Genomic DNA, 11,867 nt, shown 5'->3' on the forward strand with positions numbered 1-11,867 from the left:
TGTTGATCAGAAAGAATACTGTTGAGGACTTGTAAATAAATAGAGCTCCTAATCGTTTCATCATTTTCGATTTCACAGCACCAGTGAAATATTTCTTGTCTGCTCTTCTAGTTGAGCAACAGGAGAAAGAAAAAAAGCACTGTTAAAATCCAGATAGAACATGAAGCAGCATCAGTGAAAAGTGCAAAGAAAAAGAAAAAAGGAAAACCAAAATGTGTAGGCAAGTGCTTAATCTGACATCATAAATCCCTAGCTTTCCTCCGTTTTCTTCAAGCATGCCTACAACACCACCACATTGTGTGCATTCTGTCTGTCATTCACTCTAATATAAATCATCATGATTTGTGGTGGCAGCAGCTGCACTGATCAAATATAACATGCCTAAATGATCATGCCGCTGAGTTTCTGATATGCAAAACTACTTATTTCCCAAACTCCTGCCTAAAGTTAGGCTTCCAAGAGCACAAGAAGTTCTGATGACCCACAAAAAGCTATAGACCAGGAGTGCTCATTTGCAACACGCCACTCAGAAAATACATGATCAAAAGATTGTTAGAAACACAAGGCATTGCTTTTCTGTTTTATATTTGATCTCGAATTTGCACAATGCTCATTCCTGTTAAAATTCTCTGTTAGCAGGTAATTCACTAACCTGGCAAGGTCATATGACTTGAAGTCTTTGCCATAAATAAGCAAAGATCCACGGGTGTCATTCCATCCTGAATATGTCAAGCCAACATTATCAGTTTCCCAACCATAATTTCACAGTCATGATAAGTTGTCGGCATTTACCTTATTTCTTCTGTTCTTATCTGCACTGTTCACTAAGAGAACTTTATATATCTCCTTTTCTAGTTTGCACTGCTACGTGCAATGGAGTCCAACCTTCATGTAAGAATGTTTGAAAATGTTGTGAGACTCAACATTTCAGTAGAATATATAGATAGAAAACCACACTCACATGTTGTGAGACTCAACATATCAATGGAGTCCAACCTTCATGTAAGAATGTCCGGAGCGGCTTCCATTTCGCCTGAATAATGGAGGTATAGTGCCTCATCCACAACTAATAAGCTCTAAAAAACAATAACTGACTAAAATTTCCACAATCAAGCTCCTTTAATAAATACCTCACAATGGAATGCCAACTTTTGAACCCATCCGCGAATGAAAAAGTAGGAATTCATATAACAGAAGAAGAAGCTATTCAAAGTTCTCCTAACTTACTTTTGATAGTTTGTTCATGTTATAAGTTACATTCTGTTGTAAAATTGCTCTTTCTTCTGGTCCCACAAGAAGTTTAATTTCTACAAAAAATTTATCGTCAGCCTTTTTTCCCAAAATAATTATATCGGTAGAAAGGGTTGCATGTGGAAATTCAAGAACAACTGTAACCTAAATCAATTTCAGAATGGGAAAAAACCAACCAACAGTAGACCACTTGGTTAGTTGGTTCTCTTTTCTAATTAGCCTAATTAAATTCCATATTAGAAGGGCTCAGATATAAGGTCAATTTGATTTATCCTATAAGAAGTGGAGATTAACAATTGTGCAAAAGAAGGGCATTTTAGACTTTGAGAGCTTCTTCCCATCGAAAGGCTATGCATCCATCAAGTCAGATCAACAGATGTGTGCCATATTTGGGGAACATTATGCAGCCAGCCACCCCCTCCCCTTTCTTCCCTTTCGTCTTCATGCTCGTAACATTTTCCATGTGATCGGCCAAGCACCCAACATTGTTATCCACAGTTAAAAATTCATGAAGTCACTGATTGCATGCTGCTTCAGAAACTTATAGCAAACTAGTGATTATCAACAAACAATTAAAAAGCAAACAGTAAAAGAAAGAAAAAAACGATCAATAACTCTATTTTCTGATTTATTTTGGCCTGGTTCAGTGGAAACTTTGTCTGGATACTGAGTTCTCAAACAGAGCTGTGGCCGTTTCAATTCTTTCCCTAGTCATTCCTTCAAGACAAGTTTGTAACCTTACAAACAAGGGACATGAATGTTTTTACTTCCGGGTCTCATTAAACAATCATGCCTTCGTTTAGTTGGTTCACTTTTGTAATCAGCCTAATTAAATTCCATATTAGAATGGCCCGATGACAAGCTCAATTTGATTTATCCCACAAGAAGAAATGGAGATTAACCGTTACGCAGCAGAAGAGCATTTTACACTGGAAATCTTTCTATTGAAAAGATATGCAACGTATATGAGGAACATTGTGCAGCCAGACACCCCGCCCCTTTTTCCCCTTTCGTCCAAACTTCATACTCGTCACATTTTCCATGTGACCAGCCAAGCACCCAACAATTTTATCCACAGTTACAGATTCATGAAGTTATTGATCGCGTGATGCTTGAGAAACTTGTATCAAATAAGTGATTGTGAACAAAAACAATTAGAAAGAGAAAAGACAAAAGAACCCCAGGCAACAGATGTATTTTCTGATTTAATTTGGCCTAGTTCTATGAATACTTTCGTTGGATACTGAAATCTCAAACAGAGCTGTGGTTCTTTCAGTTCTTTCCCAACTCATGCCTTCACAAACAGAATTGTAATCTTATAAACAAAAGGACATGATTGTATTTACTTCCGAGTCTAATCAAACTTCCAAATTTAAAATGAATAAAGACCAGGTGAAGTGTAATTCATCCAAGGTCATTAAACAAATTGACATCTTCTGTAGCATGCCTTTAACTTTAATTCAACAAACAGAAATAGATCTACTATCACTATTAATCTTTTTTCAGTAAAAAATTTTCTCTGATCCATTCATCAATTTGAAGTAATGATTCTTCAATGTATCATTCATGAAAAAAAAATTTTTGATTGCTTGTGCTTATTTTAGGCATCAATGACCAAGATGCAGGAATACATACAGATCTATAATAAGAATGATATTATTTATGCAGACCTAATTAAGCAGCAGAGTACTTATTTTAATGTTTTAGAAGGCGAGATGGAGCTAGAAATGCTTCAGCATGTATATTGAAATGTTCTTACCACTAATCTTAAGCCTCAGAGACTACCTGTCATATCAAGATTAACTATATTGCTTACATGTTATAATGAAATAAAATGTTAGAAGAACCCAGTTCATTTCGCAGCATATTTACCATAAATATCATAATATCATCGCCAATTCAGGTTCTTTTTCTTCCCATCCTTTTTATGACGATTTAATTCAAGAGAAATGCAGAAAAAAGAAAAGACGAGAAGAAGGAAGAAAGGATAAAAGGGACACCTTTAGATAGATCCTCATAATTGTTTGATGTGGAGCTACGAACTGTCGTAGTAGTAGTAGTAGATGAAACATATGTGCCTTCCTCCGTATCCTCCTCCTCATAATTGTCTGATGTGGAACTAGTAGTAGATTTAGCATATGTTTCTTCCTCCCAATCACTCTCATAATCCATGTCATTTCTTCCAGTTCTTCAACTCCTCTATCATAATCACTGCCACTACCGACATCAGGATCTTCCCGAACTCCCGGCAATTTTTCTGCCCATTTTGACTCGACCCGAAAAGTAGTCAGTTTTCTACACTTATTAGCAAGAAGAAAATCAAAACTTCCAGTCGTAAAGCTAGTCGATGCTTTGGAAAGATTGGCAGCAACACTTAATTTCGGACTAGCAGCGAATCGTCGAAGTGGACAATTGAAAGGAGAAGTGGAGCGGTGGTCAGCCGATCGGCAACATGTTCTACTTCTCTTTTTAAACAGCAACTAACACAAAATTTCAACTTATCAAACAGCAACTAACATCTCAGCAGTTAATAGTGCAACCAGTAATGACATCTCTTGTGTTGCTTGCTGCAGTTAAAAACTTGCTCAAGAGGGATTCGTGCATCAAAGTAAGCATATATTCAGAGAGTCCAACTCTTGTGCTGACTGGTTGGCAGGTCTGGCTTTTTTACGGATTGGTCTTCAAGCTTTTGTTTGAGCCTCCAGCTGGTACATCACATCTCTTGCTTGTGAGGGGATGGTTACAAGTTTCATTCATGATTAGGCTTTGATTTGCTATGTTTCGGGCTTATCCCAGCCGTTTTCCACCAAAATAAAAATTAAGGATACATGTTTCTGTTTCTGTCCTTTCAAAGGTTTATCAAAGTACATCCAAAATAGAATTTTAGTAAATATGCTTAAAAACATTTCTTAAACAAAAGTTTCCCGGCTAAAAGAACTTCAGAAAATTATAACTTTTATGATCTATGCATCATATGTATGAAATACGGCCACTGCACGTTATAAAGTCTGCCACTTAAACATGCTACAAATTATTGTGAACTGATCCACTGAAGATACGATTTCACAAGTCACAATTGTAAAAAAGAAGCCTCAGTTCCCACTGTCACTAAAATACCGTAAAAGGCACATTTTTCTGTTACAGAGTTGTGCTTGAGGTCTAAATTTTACTTCATATTTTATTTGGGGCCAAAATTCCAAAATAGAAACAGCATCACAAACTGATCATATATATATATATATATATATATATCCGTTGAGAATTTATATCCAAGCGAGACATAATTAGCTGGGGAATTTTAACTTCTAGCCAACTAAATCAGTGAGTAACAAAACCATTGACAAAAGTTAATACCAGAATTTCTCACAATTTCAATTTCCTTACATTTTCTCGACTTATATTCCCCGCCATAGTTTCAATCTCATGATTTCAAATTTCCAACGGATCAAAGTTTTGATGATTCAAAACAGTGTGAAGAAATGAGCTCAATGCAAACTTTACTTTGAACTTGTAATCCCAAGATTCAGTCAGAAGCTAAAAGAAAAAAAAAAAAGAACTGATAAAAGAATGGAGGGACAAACGACAGAGCAGCTGAATGGACTAAGCTGCAACTGTATATCTTATGAAAATGGACAAGAACCTGGTTATAAGCTTAGAGTATCTGCCAGAAAATGCATTGCCACTTACTGAGATTTACATACACCCAATGACTCTATATCGAAACCTTTACATATATTTCCATGAAATAAGTCCGAAATGCACCAGCAAGAAGTTTTCATCTTTCACGCATCATGTCCACAGAGGACCTTATGAACAGCAAGCAAAATTGACTATGAGGAGAAGGCCAAATCAAATATGACATCAAGGTCATTCAGTGTTTAAGCAGAGATCATTAAAGATAAGAAAGGAAAAAAATGACCAACCATTCCCCAGAAGACAACTTTGACAGGGCCAGAGGGAGAACAAAGAGACATTCAAGAAGACAACATTATTTTCCTTTTTAAAGAACTGAAATGGATACATGTGTCTGGTACAGTGATATTGGACGTTATTCCATAATATACTAATCAATTCCTTTCAGTTTTCCAATAAGACTATAAAGCATCATGACGTTGTGTCGATGCATAAGAGGAGGATAACCCACAAAATGCTTATACAACTATTGGTCGAGATCATTTCTTTTATAAATTAGGAGGATAATTCACACCTAAATTTCCATTTCCCATCAGTGAGTGCCTGGATGCATGCAGCAAAAATGCCAATAAAAAGAAATAAACAATGAGAAGAAGAAAGAAAAAAAAATGCCAAAATGACACTATGCAGATACCAAAGGTTTGTGCATAGGGATATAAAATAATGAAAACAGGTCATTCATAGAAAAATACCGAAATTTTTTTTCAATAATTCAATCGTCCAATCCGATCAAAGCCATCCACTATTATTTGAAAACCTTGGAGAATGCATGCAACTCGCAGCAACGCTTCACATGAAATTAACATTTTAAAATCTTTATGTGCCCTTCTTTTCTTTTCGATATTTCCCTTCTTTAAAATTCTTGCTGTCGATTTTCAACTTCTTGTGATCCAAGATCAACAATGAAATTCAGAATAAAAAGTGTAGAGAGCGTTACTGTGTATTCAGAATGAGAAGTCTAGAGTTAGGGTTCTCACCAATGAATTATAAATTCACCACTCATAACGATGAAGAATCGGAGACAGAGCTCTGAATACGTAAGGCAAAGCAATTTCGCGCGTTTTAATTCACACAAGGCTTTGCTTTTATAGAGGCCCTGGGCAGAGCTAAATGTTGCGTTTGATTTAAGCAGCAGTCTATAGTCGGTGCTTCTAATTTAGGCAATTAATAATGTTGTGTGCGTAATTATACGCGATATTAATACGGTTTGCGTTTGGATCACGCACAGAATATACGACATGACGTTTGTTTCTGCTGTATTAATACTGCAAAGCGTTTTAATACACACATTATTAACCGGGCAATGCATTTTACTTTCACACATTAAATACAAAACCAATTTGTTTATTTAAATTGAATTTTCTTTTTAAATCTCATACTTCTGGCTTCTATGCAGAAATATGATTCAAAATAATGTTAAGATTACTTTTTCATTAAAAATTTAGAAAGTTTTTCCATTATTTATTTTTATTTAATATTAGTTCAACGCTTAATTTTTGAGTAGAAATCAATTTAAATGTGCAAATTTTAATATAAATACATTTTTTATTCAATTGAATTCATTTTTAATTTAATTACAAATATGAATAAGTATTTAACTTAAATTTATTTATTATAGCAAAAATAAAAATAAAATTACCATAAAAATAGAGATATAGAGTGTTGATGATAGCATGGTCAAAATGGCTAAATAGGTTTAATTCAATTCTTTCTAAGAATAAGTCGAATCAGTTTTAAAAATAAATAGAATGAGCTATATTTAAAAATAAATCAAATTAACTAGACCAAATTAACTGAATTATATATGAATATGAACCGAATAAAAGAGTTAATCACGATAACCAAATCGAATTTAAAAAATATATTTTAGTAAATAAGTAAAAAATAAGATATTTCAATTAAACTAAAATGTCCCAGGCTGTGACATTTATAGCATTCGACCGATGCCTTATTGAAAGATCGCCCTCTACCCCTACCTCTGCCTCTGTAGGAACCTCTACCTCTTCCTCGAACATTGAGAGCTTGATCTTCCTCTTCATAACTAGTTCTCCTAAATTTTTGCTCATGAATAGCCAAAGAGCTTTGCAACTCATCGATAGACATACTTCCGGTGTCTCTGGATTCCTCAATAGAAACCATCACATATGTGAATTTTTCTGTCAGTGTTCGAAACATCTTCTCAACGATCTTTGAATCTGGCATGTCTTCCCCATTGCTCCTCATTTTGTTCGAAACTATCATTACTCTTGCAAAGTAATCGTCAATTTTCTCGTTCGTCTTCATGGCAAGGACCTCGAATTCTCGCCTCAGAGTATTGAGAAGAGATCGCTTCACCCTCTCATTTCCTCCAAACTTCCTCTTCATTGAATCCCAAACAATCTTGGATGTTTGACGATCCAAGATCTGTTCAAATACTGTCCGATCAATCGCCTGGAAAAGGTAGTGCTTCACCTGATGATCCTTTAACTTGAGATCCTCCAATTGTTTCTACTGGTCAGCTGTTACCTCAACTCCTTCTGCTGGCACAATGTAGCCCTCAGCAATCAAACTCCATAAGCCTTTTGCTCGCAAAAGATTCTCCATCAATTCACTCCAATGATCATAATGACCATCAAAGTGGGAAATTTTTGTGAGTGTTCTATCGTCGCTCATGTTTTCTCTCTCAGATCACCTGGCTCTGATACCAAATGTCAAATTAAGCTCAATAATTTGCAAATAGCACAAGAATCTGATGATTAGTATTAATCAATCCCAAGTGCCTTTTATAGACTTACAAAGAAAAACTAACTCTCCAAAAATAAAGGACACAACCTACAACTCAACTAATGACTGCAACAGAAATTGACTCTAACTAAAACCATAAGAACAGGTCAATTATTCCTTAATTAAAGCAAACTAATTAATAAAAACATGATATCAGAATCTGTACGTACATTATCTTCAACATTGTATTTGATTAATAGCTTCACAGTCTGCAGGGCACCAATTTGAACTGCATAATGGAGAGAGCTAGCACCATCTCCTGTTATTAGGACAAATGGACAAGGACTTGATCAATTAGATATACCAGATAGAATTACAAAAAGAGGAAAAAATGCTTGTGATGTTTAAATTTTCATCCTTACCCGACCTTTGACATGAGGGTTTGCACCTTTTCTTAAAAGATGACTAATGGCAGCCTCCTCTTTACCAACAATTGCCAATTGCAGAGCTGTGAGACCATCCTATTGGACCATTTCACTTAAAATTAAGGCTCAAGGTGACAGAAAATAAGAAATAGCAATAAGTACTGCTACAGACAAAATTCACCTTATCCCCACTGTCGATATTAAGTCCATCTGCTAGCAACTTATCCATAAATCGTATCTGTCCTGATAATGCAAGCGTCTGGAGTGGCTTCCATTTCGCCTGAATAATGGAGGTATAAGCCTCAGAGACTACCTGTCATATCAAAATTAACTATGTTTCTTACATGTTATAGTGAAATAAAACGTTACGAGAATTAGTTACTTTCTCAGCATATTTACCATAAATATCATAATATCGTCTTCAATTCAGGTTCTTTTTCTTCCCATCCTGTTTATGACGATTTAATTCAAGAAAAATGCAGAAAAAGAAAAGGGAAGAAGAAGGAACAAAAGGATAAAAGGGACACCTTTAGATAGATCCTCATAATTGTTTGATGTGGAGTTACGAACTGTCGTAGTAATAGTAGATGCAACGTATGTGTCTTCCTCCGAATCCTCGTCCTCATAATTGTTGGATGTGGAATTATCAATTATCCCTAGCAGTAGATTTAGTATATGTTTCTTCCTCCCAATCACTCTCATAATCCATGTCATCCAATTCTTCAACTTCTTCATCATAATCACTGCCACTATCGTCATCAGGATCTTCCCAAACTACCGGCAATTTTTCTGAGGGCTCAGCTCGTTTTTACTCAACCCAACAAGTAGTCAGTTTTCTGCATTCATCAGTAAGAAAAAATCCAAAACTTCCAGTCGTAAAGCTCGTCGATGCTTTGAAAAGATTGTTACCTGTCACCAACATATTCTACTTCTCTTCTTAAACAGCAACTAACATCAATAGCTGTTGCATTAACATTTTCAGAGTTGTTAAATTCCGACGCTTTATATTCAACACTACTGCGAATTGTTTATTTCCTTTTTCTTTTCTTTTAGATTTGCTTCTCCTTTTTTTATTATTGATAGAGAAGAAGAGAATAAAAATCTAAAAAAAAATTAAGAAAAAAAATCCTAAAGAAATATATATGAAGAGAGCGAAAAATAAAAATAAAGAGTAGAAAGAAATAAAGAAACTTTCCCTTTACAATTGTTGAGCCTATGTTGCAACCACTTTCCCTTGCTTGGTGATGGAATGGCTACAAGTTTCATTTGTGATTAGGCTTTCTTTTACTCTGTTTCGGGTTTGTCCCAATCTTTTTCCACCCAAAAAATAAAAATTCAGGATACATGTTTTCGTCCCTTCAGAGGTTCCTCAAAGTACATCCATTTTTAATAGTTTAGGAGAACGAGCATGAGAAAATATGCTTAAAAATAATTCTTAAAGTAAGAGTTTCCCTTGTTTTTATGACCCATCAAATACATGAAAGTGCACATGGCGACTGCACCTTATATTGTCTGTCACATTGAGTCGGTGTTTCATCTTCTCAAGAGAAGCAATAAAATGAACAAAGTTGTGGCACACTAGATTCAGCATGCACCAGCAATAAAATGAACTAGTTATGAAGGTTGATGGCTTTACAACTAATGTTCAATCATATCCATGCATGCCTCGGATTCTTGCTTGCTGCATCCACTTCCACCACCAGAAGACATTGATTTGTAAGACCTCAATGCTGCAATCATCCACTTAAGCATACTACAAATTATTCTGAACTGATCACATGAAAATACAATTTTCACAAGTCACAATTGTAAAAAAAGAAGCCTCAGTTCCTACTTTCATTAAAATACCAAAAAAGAAAGGCACACTTTTTCTGTTCTATGAAATGAGCATGTTGCAGAGTTGTGCTTAAGATTCAAATTTTACAAAACATTTTATAAGTGCCAAAATTCCAAAATAAAAACCGCATCACAGGGAGAACTCATTGCAACCTCCATAAAAAAGCCACCTTTATATATCAATATTTTTCCCGTCCAGAATATATGTCCATGTGAGACATAATTAGCTGCCAAATTTAACTTCTAGAGATTGCAACCCAACCAACTCGGATAAAACCAGTGGGTAACAGAACCACTGGCAATAATTAATACCATAATTTCTCATAATCAATTTCCTTACATTTTTTTGGATTATATTCCCCATCATAGTTTCAATCTCATGATTCCAAATATCCAACCGATCAAAGTTTTGATAATCCAAAAAAATGTAAAGAAATTAACTCAAGCCAAACTTTAATTATAACTTGTAGTTCCAAGATTCAGTCAGAGGCTAAAAACGGAGGGATAGACAACAGAACTAGGGACATAGTAGCTAAATGGATTAAGGAGCAACTGTATATCTTATGAAACTGGACAAGAACCTGAATATGAGCTCAGAGTATCTGGCAACAGATACATTGCCGTTTTCTGAGATCTGTATACACCCAAAAACTGTATATCAAAAACTTTAACGTATATTTCCATGAAATAAGTCTGAAATGCATCATGTCCAAAGGAGGAGCAACCAAAACTAACTATCAGGAGAATGATGAATCAAATATCAGTTCAAGGTCATTCAGTGTTCATAACATAAATCTAGAAGATAATGAAGCAAGAAAGTTACCACCAATTCCCCAGAAAAACACTTTGACACAGCTTAATGATTTTTAGTAAGGACCCGTGCACATCAAGGATTCGAGAGATATTCAAAATGACAACTTTAATTTCCTTTTTGAAGGACTGGAACGGATACATATCTCTGGTACATCACACATAAGGCAGTGATATTGGACTTTATTCCATAAGATACTAATCAATTCCATTAGAAAGCATAATGACTCTGTGTTGATGCTACAGGAGGAGGATAACCCACAAAATGCTTATACAACTATTAACCAATATCATGTCTTTTATGAATTAGGATGATGGTTCGCACCTAAATTTCCCTTTCTTATCAACAGTGCCTGAATGTTTGCAGCACGAATGCAAGATAATCCATCAAAAATTTAATTTCATAGATATAACTGTTTGTGCATAAGAATATAAAAGAACGAAAACAGGTCACTCATAGAAAAATACCAAATTTCTTTTTCTCTATAACTTCAGTTGTCTAATCTGATCAAAGCCAGCCAGTATTATCTGAAAGTCTTGGAATGCATGTAACTGGCACTAACGCTTCACATAAAATTAACATCTTAAAATCTTTATAAACCCTTATTTTCTTTCTGGCTTTCCCCCTTTAAAATTCTTGTTGTCGATTTACAACTTGTTGTAATCCAAAAGCAACAAAGAAACAGGGACAAACTCAAGAAAGGAAATTTCAGAAAGAAAAGTTTAAAGTACGTGTTAGGATTTCTTACTGTGTTCCGCGTTTTCAGATTCTAATTCCGAAAAGAGAGTCTAAATTAATTGACAAAGAAAGGAAGTAAATTCACCAATGACACATTCAAAATCTATTGTTAGCGACGAAGAACTGGAAACAGAGATCTGAAAACATAAGCCAAGGCAGTTTAGCCGTTCATGAGATCACACAAGTGTCACGCCCCGCCTCGCAGCTAGCAAGGGAAGCTGCACAACACGGCCGTGTTGGATTTCAACACTTCCCGTGTTGACCAACACGCCCAAGGACACGCCCGTGTTGGTTGAATACAAATGCGAAGGACCTAGAAGCTTCGGGAAACACGGCCACAGTAGGTAACACGGCCAATTACCCACAACCGTGTTCCCAACACGGCCTTGAGCACGGCCATGTTGGCGGAC

At 35.5% G+C, this 11,867-nt stretch overlaps 1 protein-coding gene and 1 long non-coding RNA gene across 8 annotated transcripts; both read right to left on the reverse strand.

Moving 5' to 3' along the window:
* On the reverse strand, positions 1 to 6,137 carry LOC125368594. Of its 2 annotated transcripts, none has more exons than XR_007215943.1 (3): positions 997 to 6,137; positions 793 to 885; positions 1 to 719 (listed from the first exon to the last, which is right to left on the reverse strand). It is a non-coding gene; the product is annotated as an uncharacterized LOC125368594 (long non-coding RNA). The 2 variants fall into 2 exon arrangements; XR_007215942.1 differs by having other exon boundaries at positions 962 to 6,137.
* A 612-nt stretch (positions 6,138 to 6,749) lies between these two features.
* On the reverse strand, positions 6,750 to 11,636 carry LOC8280568 (ankyrin repeat domain-containing protein EMB506, chloroplastic-like). Of its 6 annotated transcripts, none has more exons than XR_007215940.1 (6): positions 11,468 to 11,636; positions 8,600 to 10,542; positions 8,254 to 8,385; positions 8,070 to 8,168; positions 7,878 to 7,966; positions 6,750 to 7,621 (listed from the first exon to the last, which is right to left on the reverse strand). XR_007215940.1 is itself a non-coding variant. In XM_048374313.1 (6 exons), exons 2-6 carry the CDS (start codon positions 8,481 to 8,483, stop codon positions 7,607 to 7,609), a joined length of 342 nt encoding a protein of 113 aa, XP_048230270.1. In that variant the 5' UTR covers positions 8,484 to 8,520; positions 8,600 to 11,636; the 3' UTR covers positions 6,755 to 7,606. The 6 variants fall into 6 exon arrangements, 3 of the variants coding, with proteins under 3 accessions (XP_048230270.1, XP_048230269.1, XP_048230268.1); XM_048374313.1 differs by adding an exon at positions 8,472 to 8,520 and having other exon boundaries at positions 6,755 to 7,621; positions 8,075 to 8,168; positions 8,600 to 11,636; XM_048374312.1 differs by having other exon boundaries at positions 6,756 to 7,615; positions 8,075 to 8,168; positions 8,600 to 11,636.
* Positions 11,637 to 11,867: the final 231 nt, after the last annotated feature.

Source organism: Ricinus communis, chromosome 5, assembly GCF_019578655.1.
Source record: "Ricinus communis isolate WT05 ecotype wild-type chromosome 5, ASM1957865v1, whole genome shotgun sequence".
Taxonomy (NCBI): domain Eukaryota; kingdom Viridiplantae; phylum Streptophyta; class Magnoliopsida; order Malpighiales; family Euphorbiaceae; genus Ricinus; species Ricinus communis.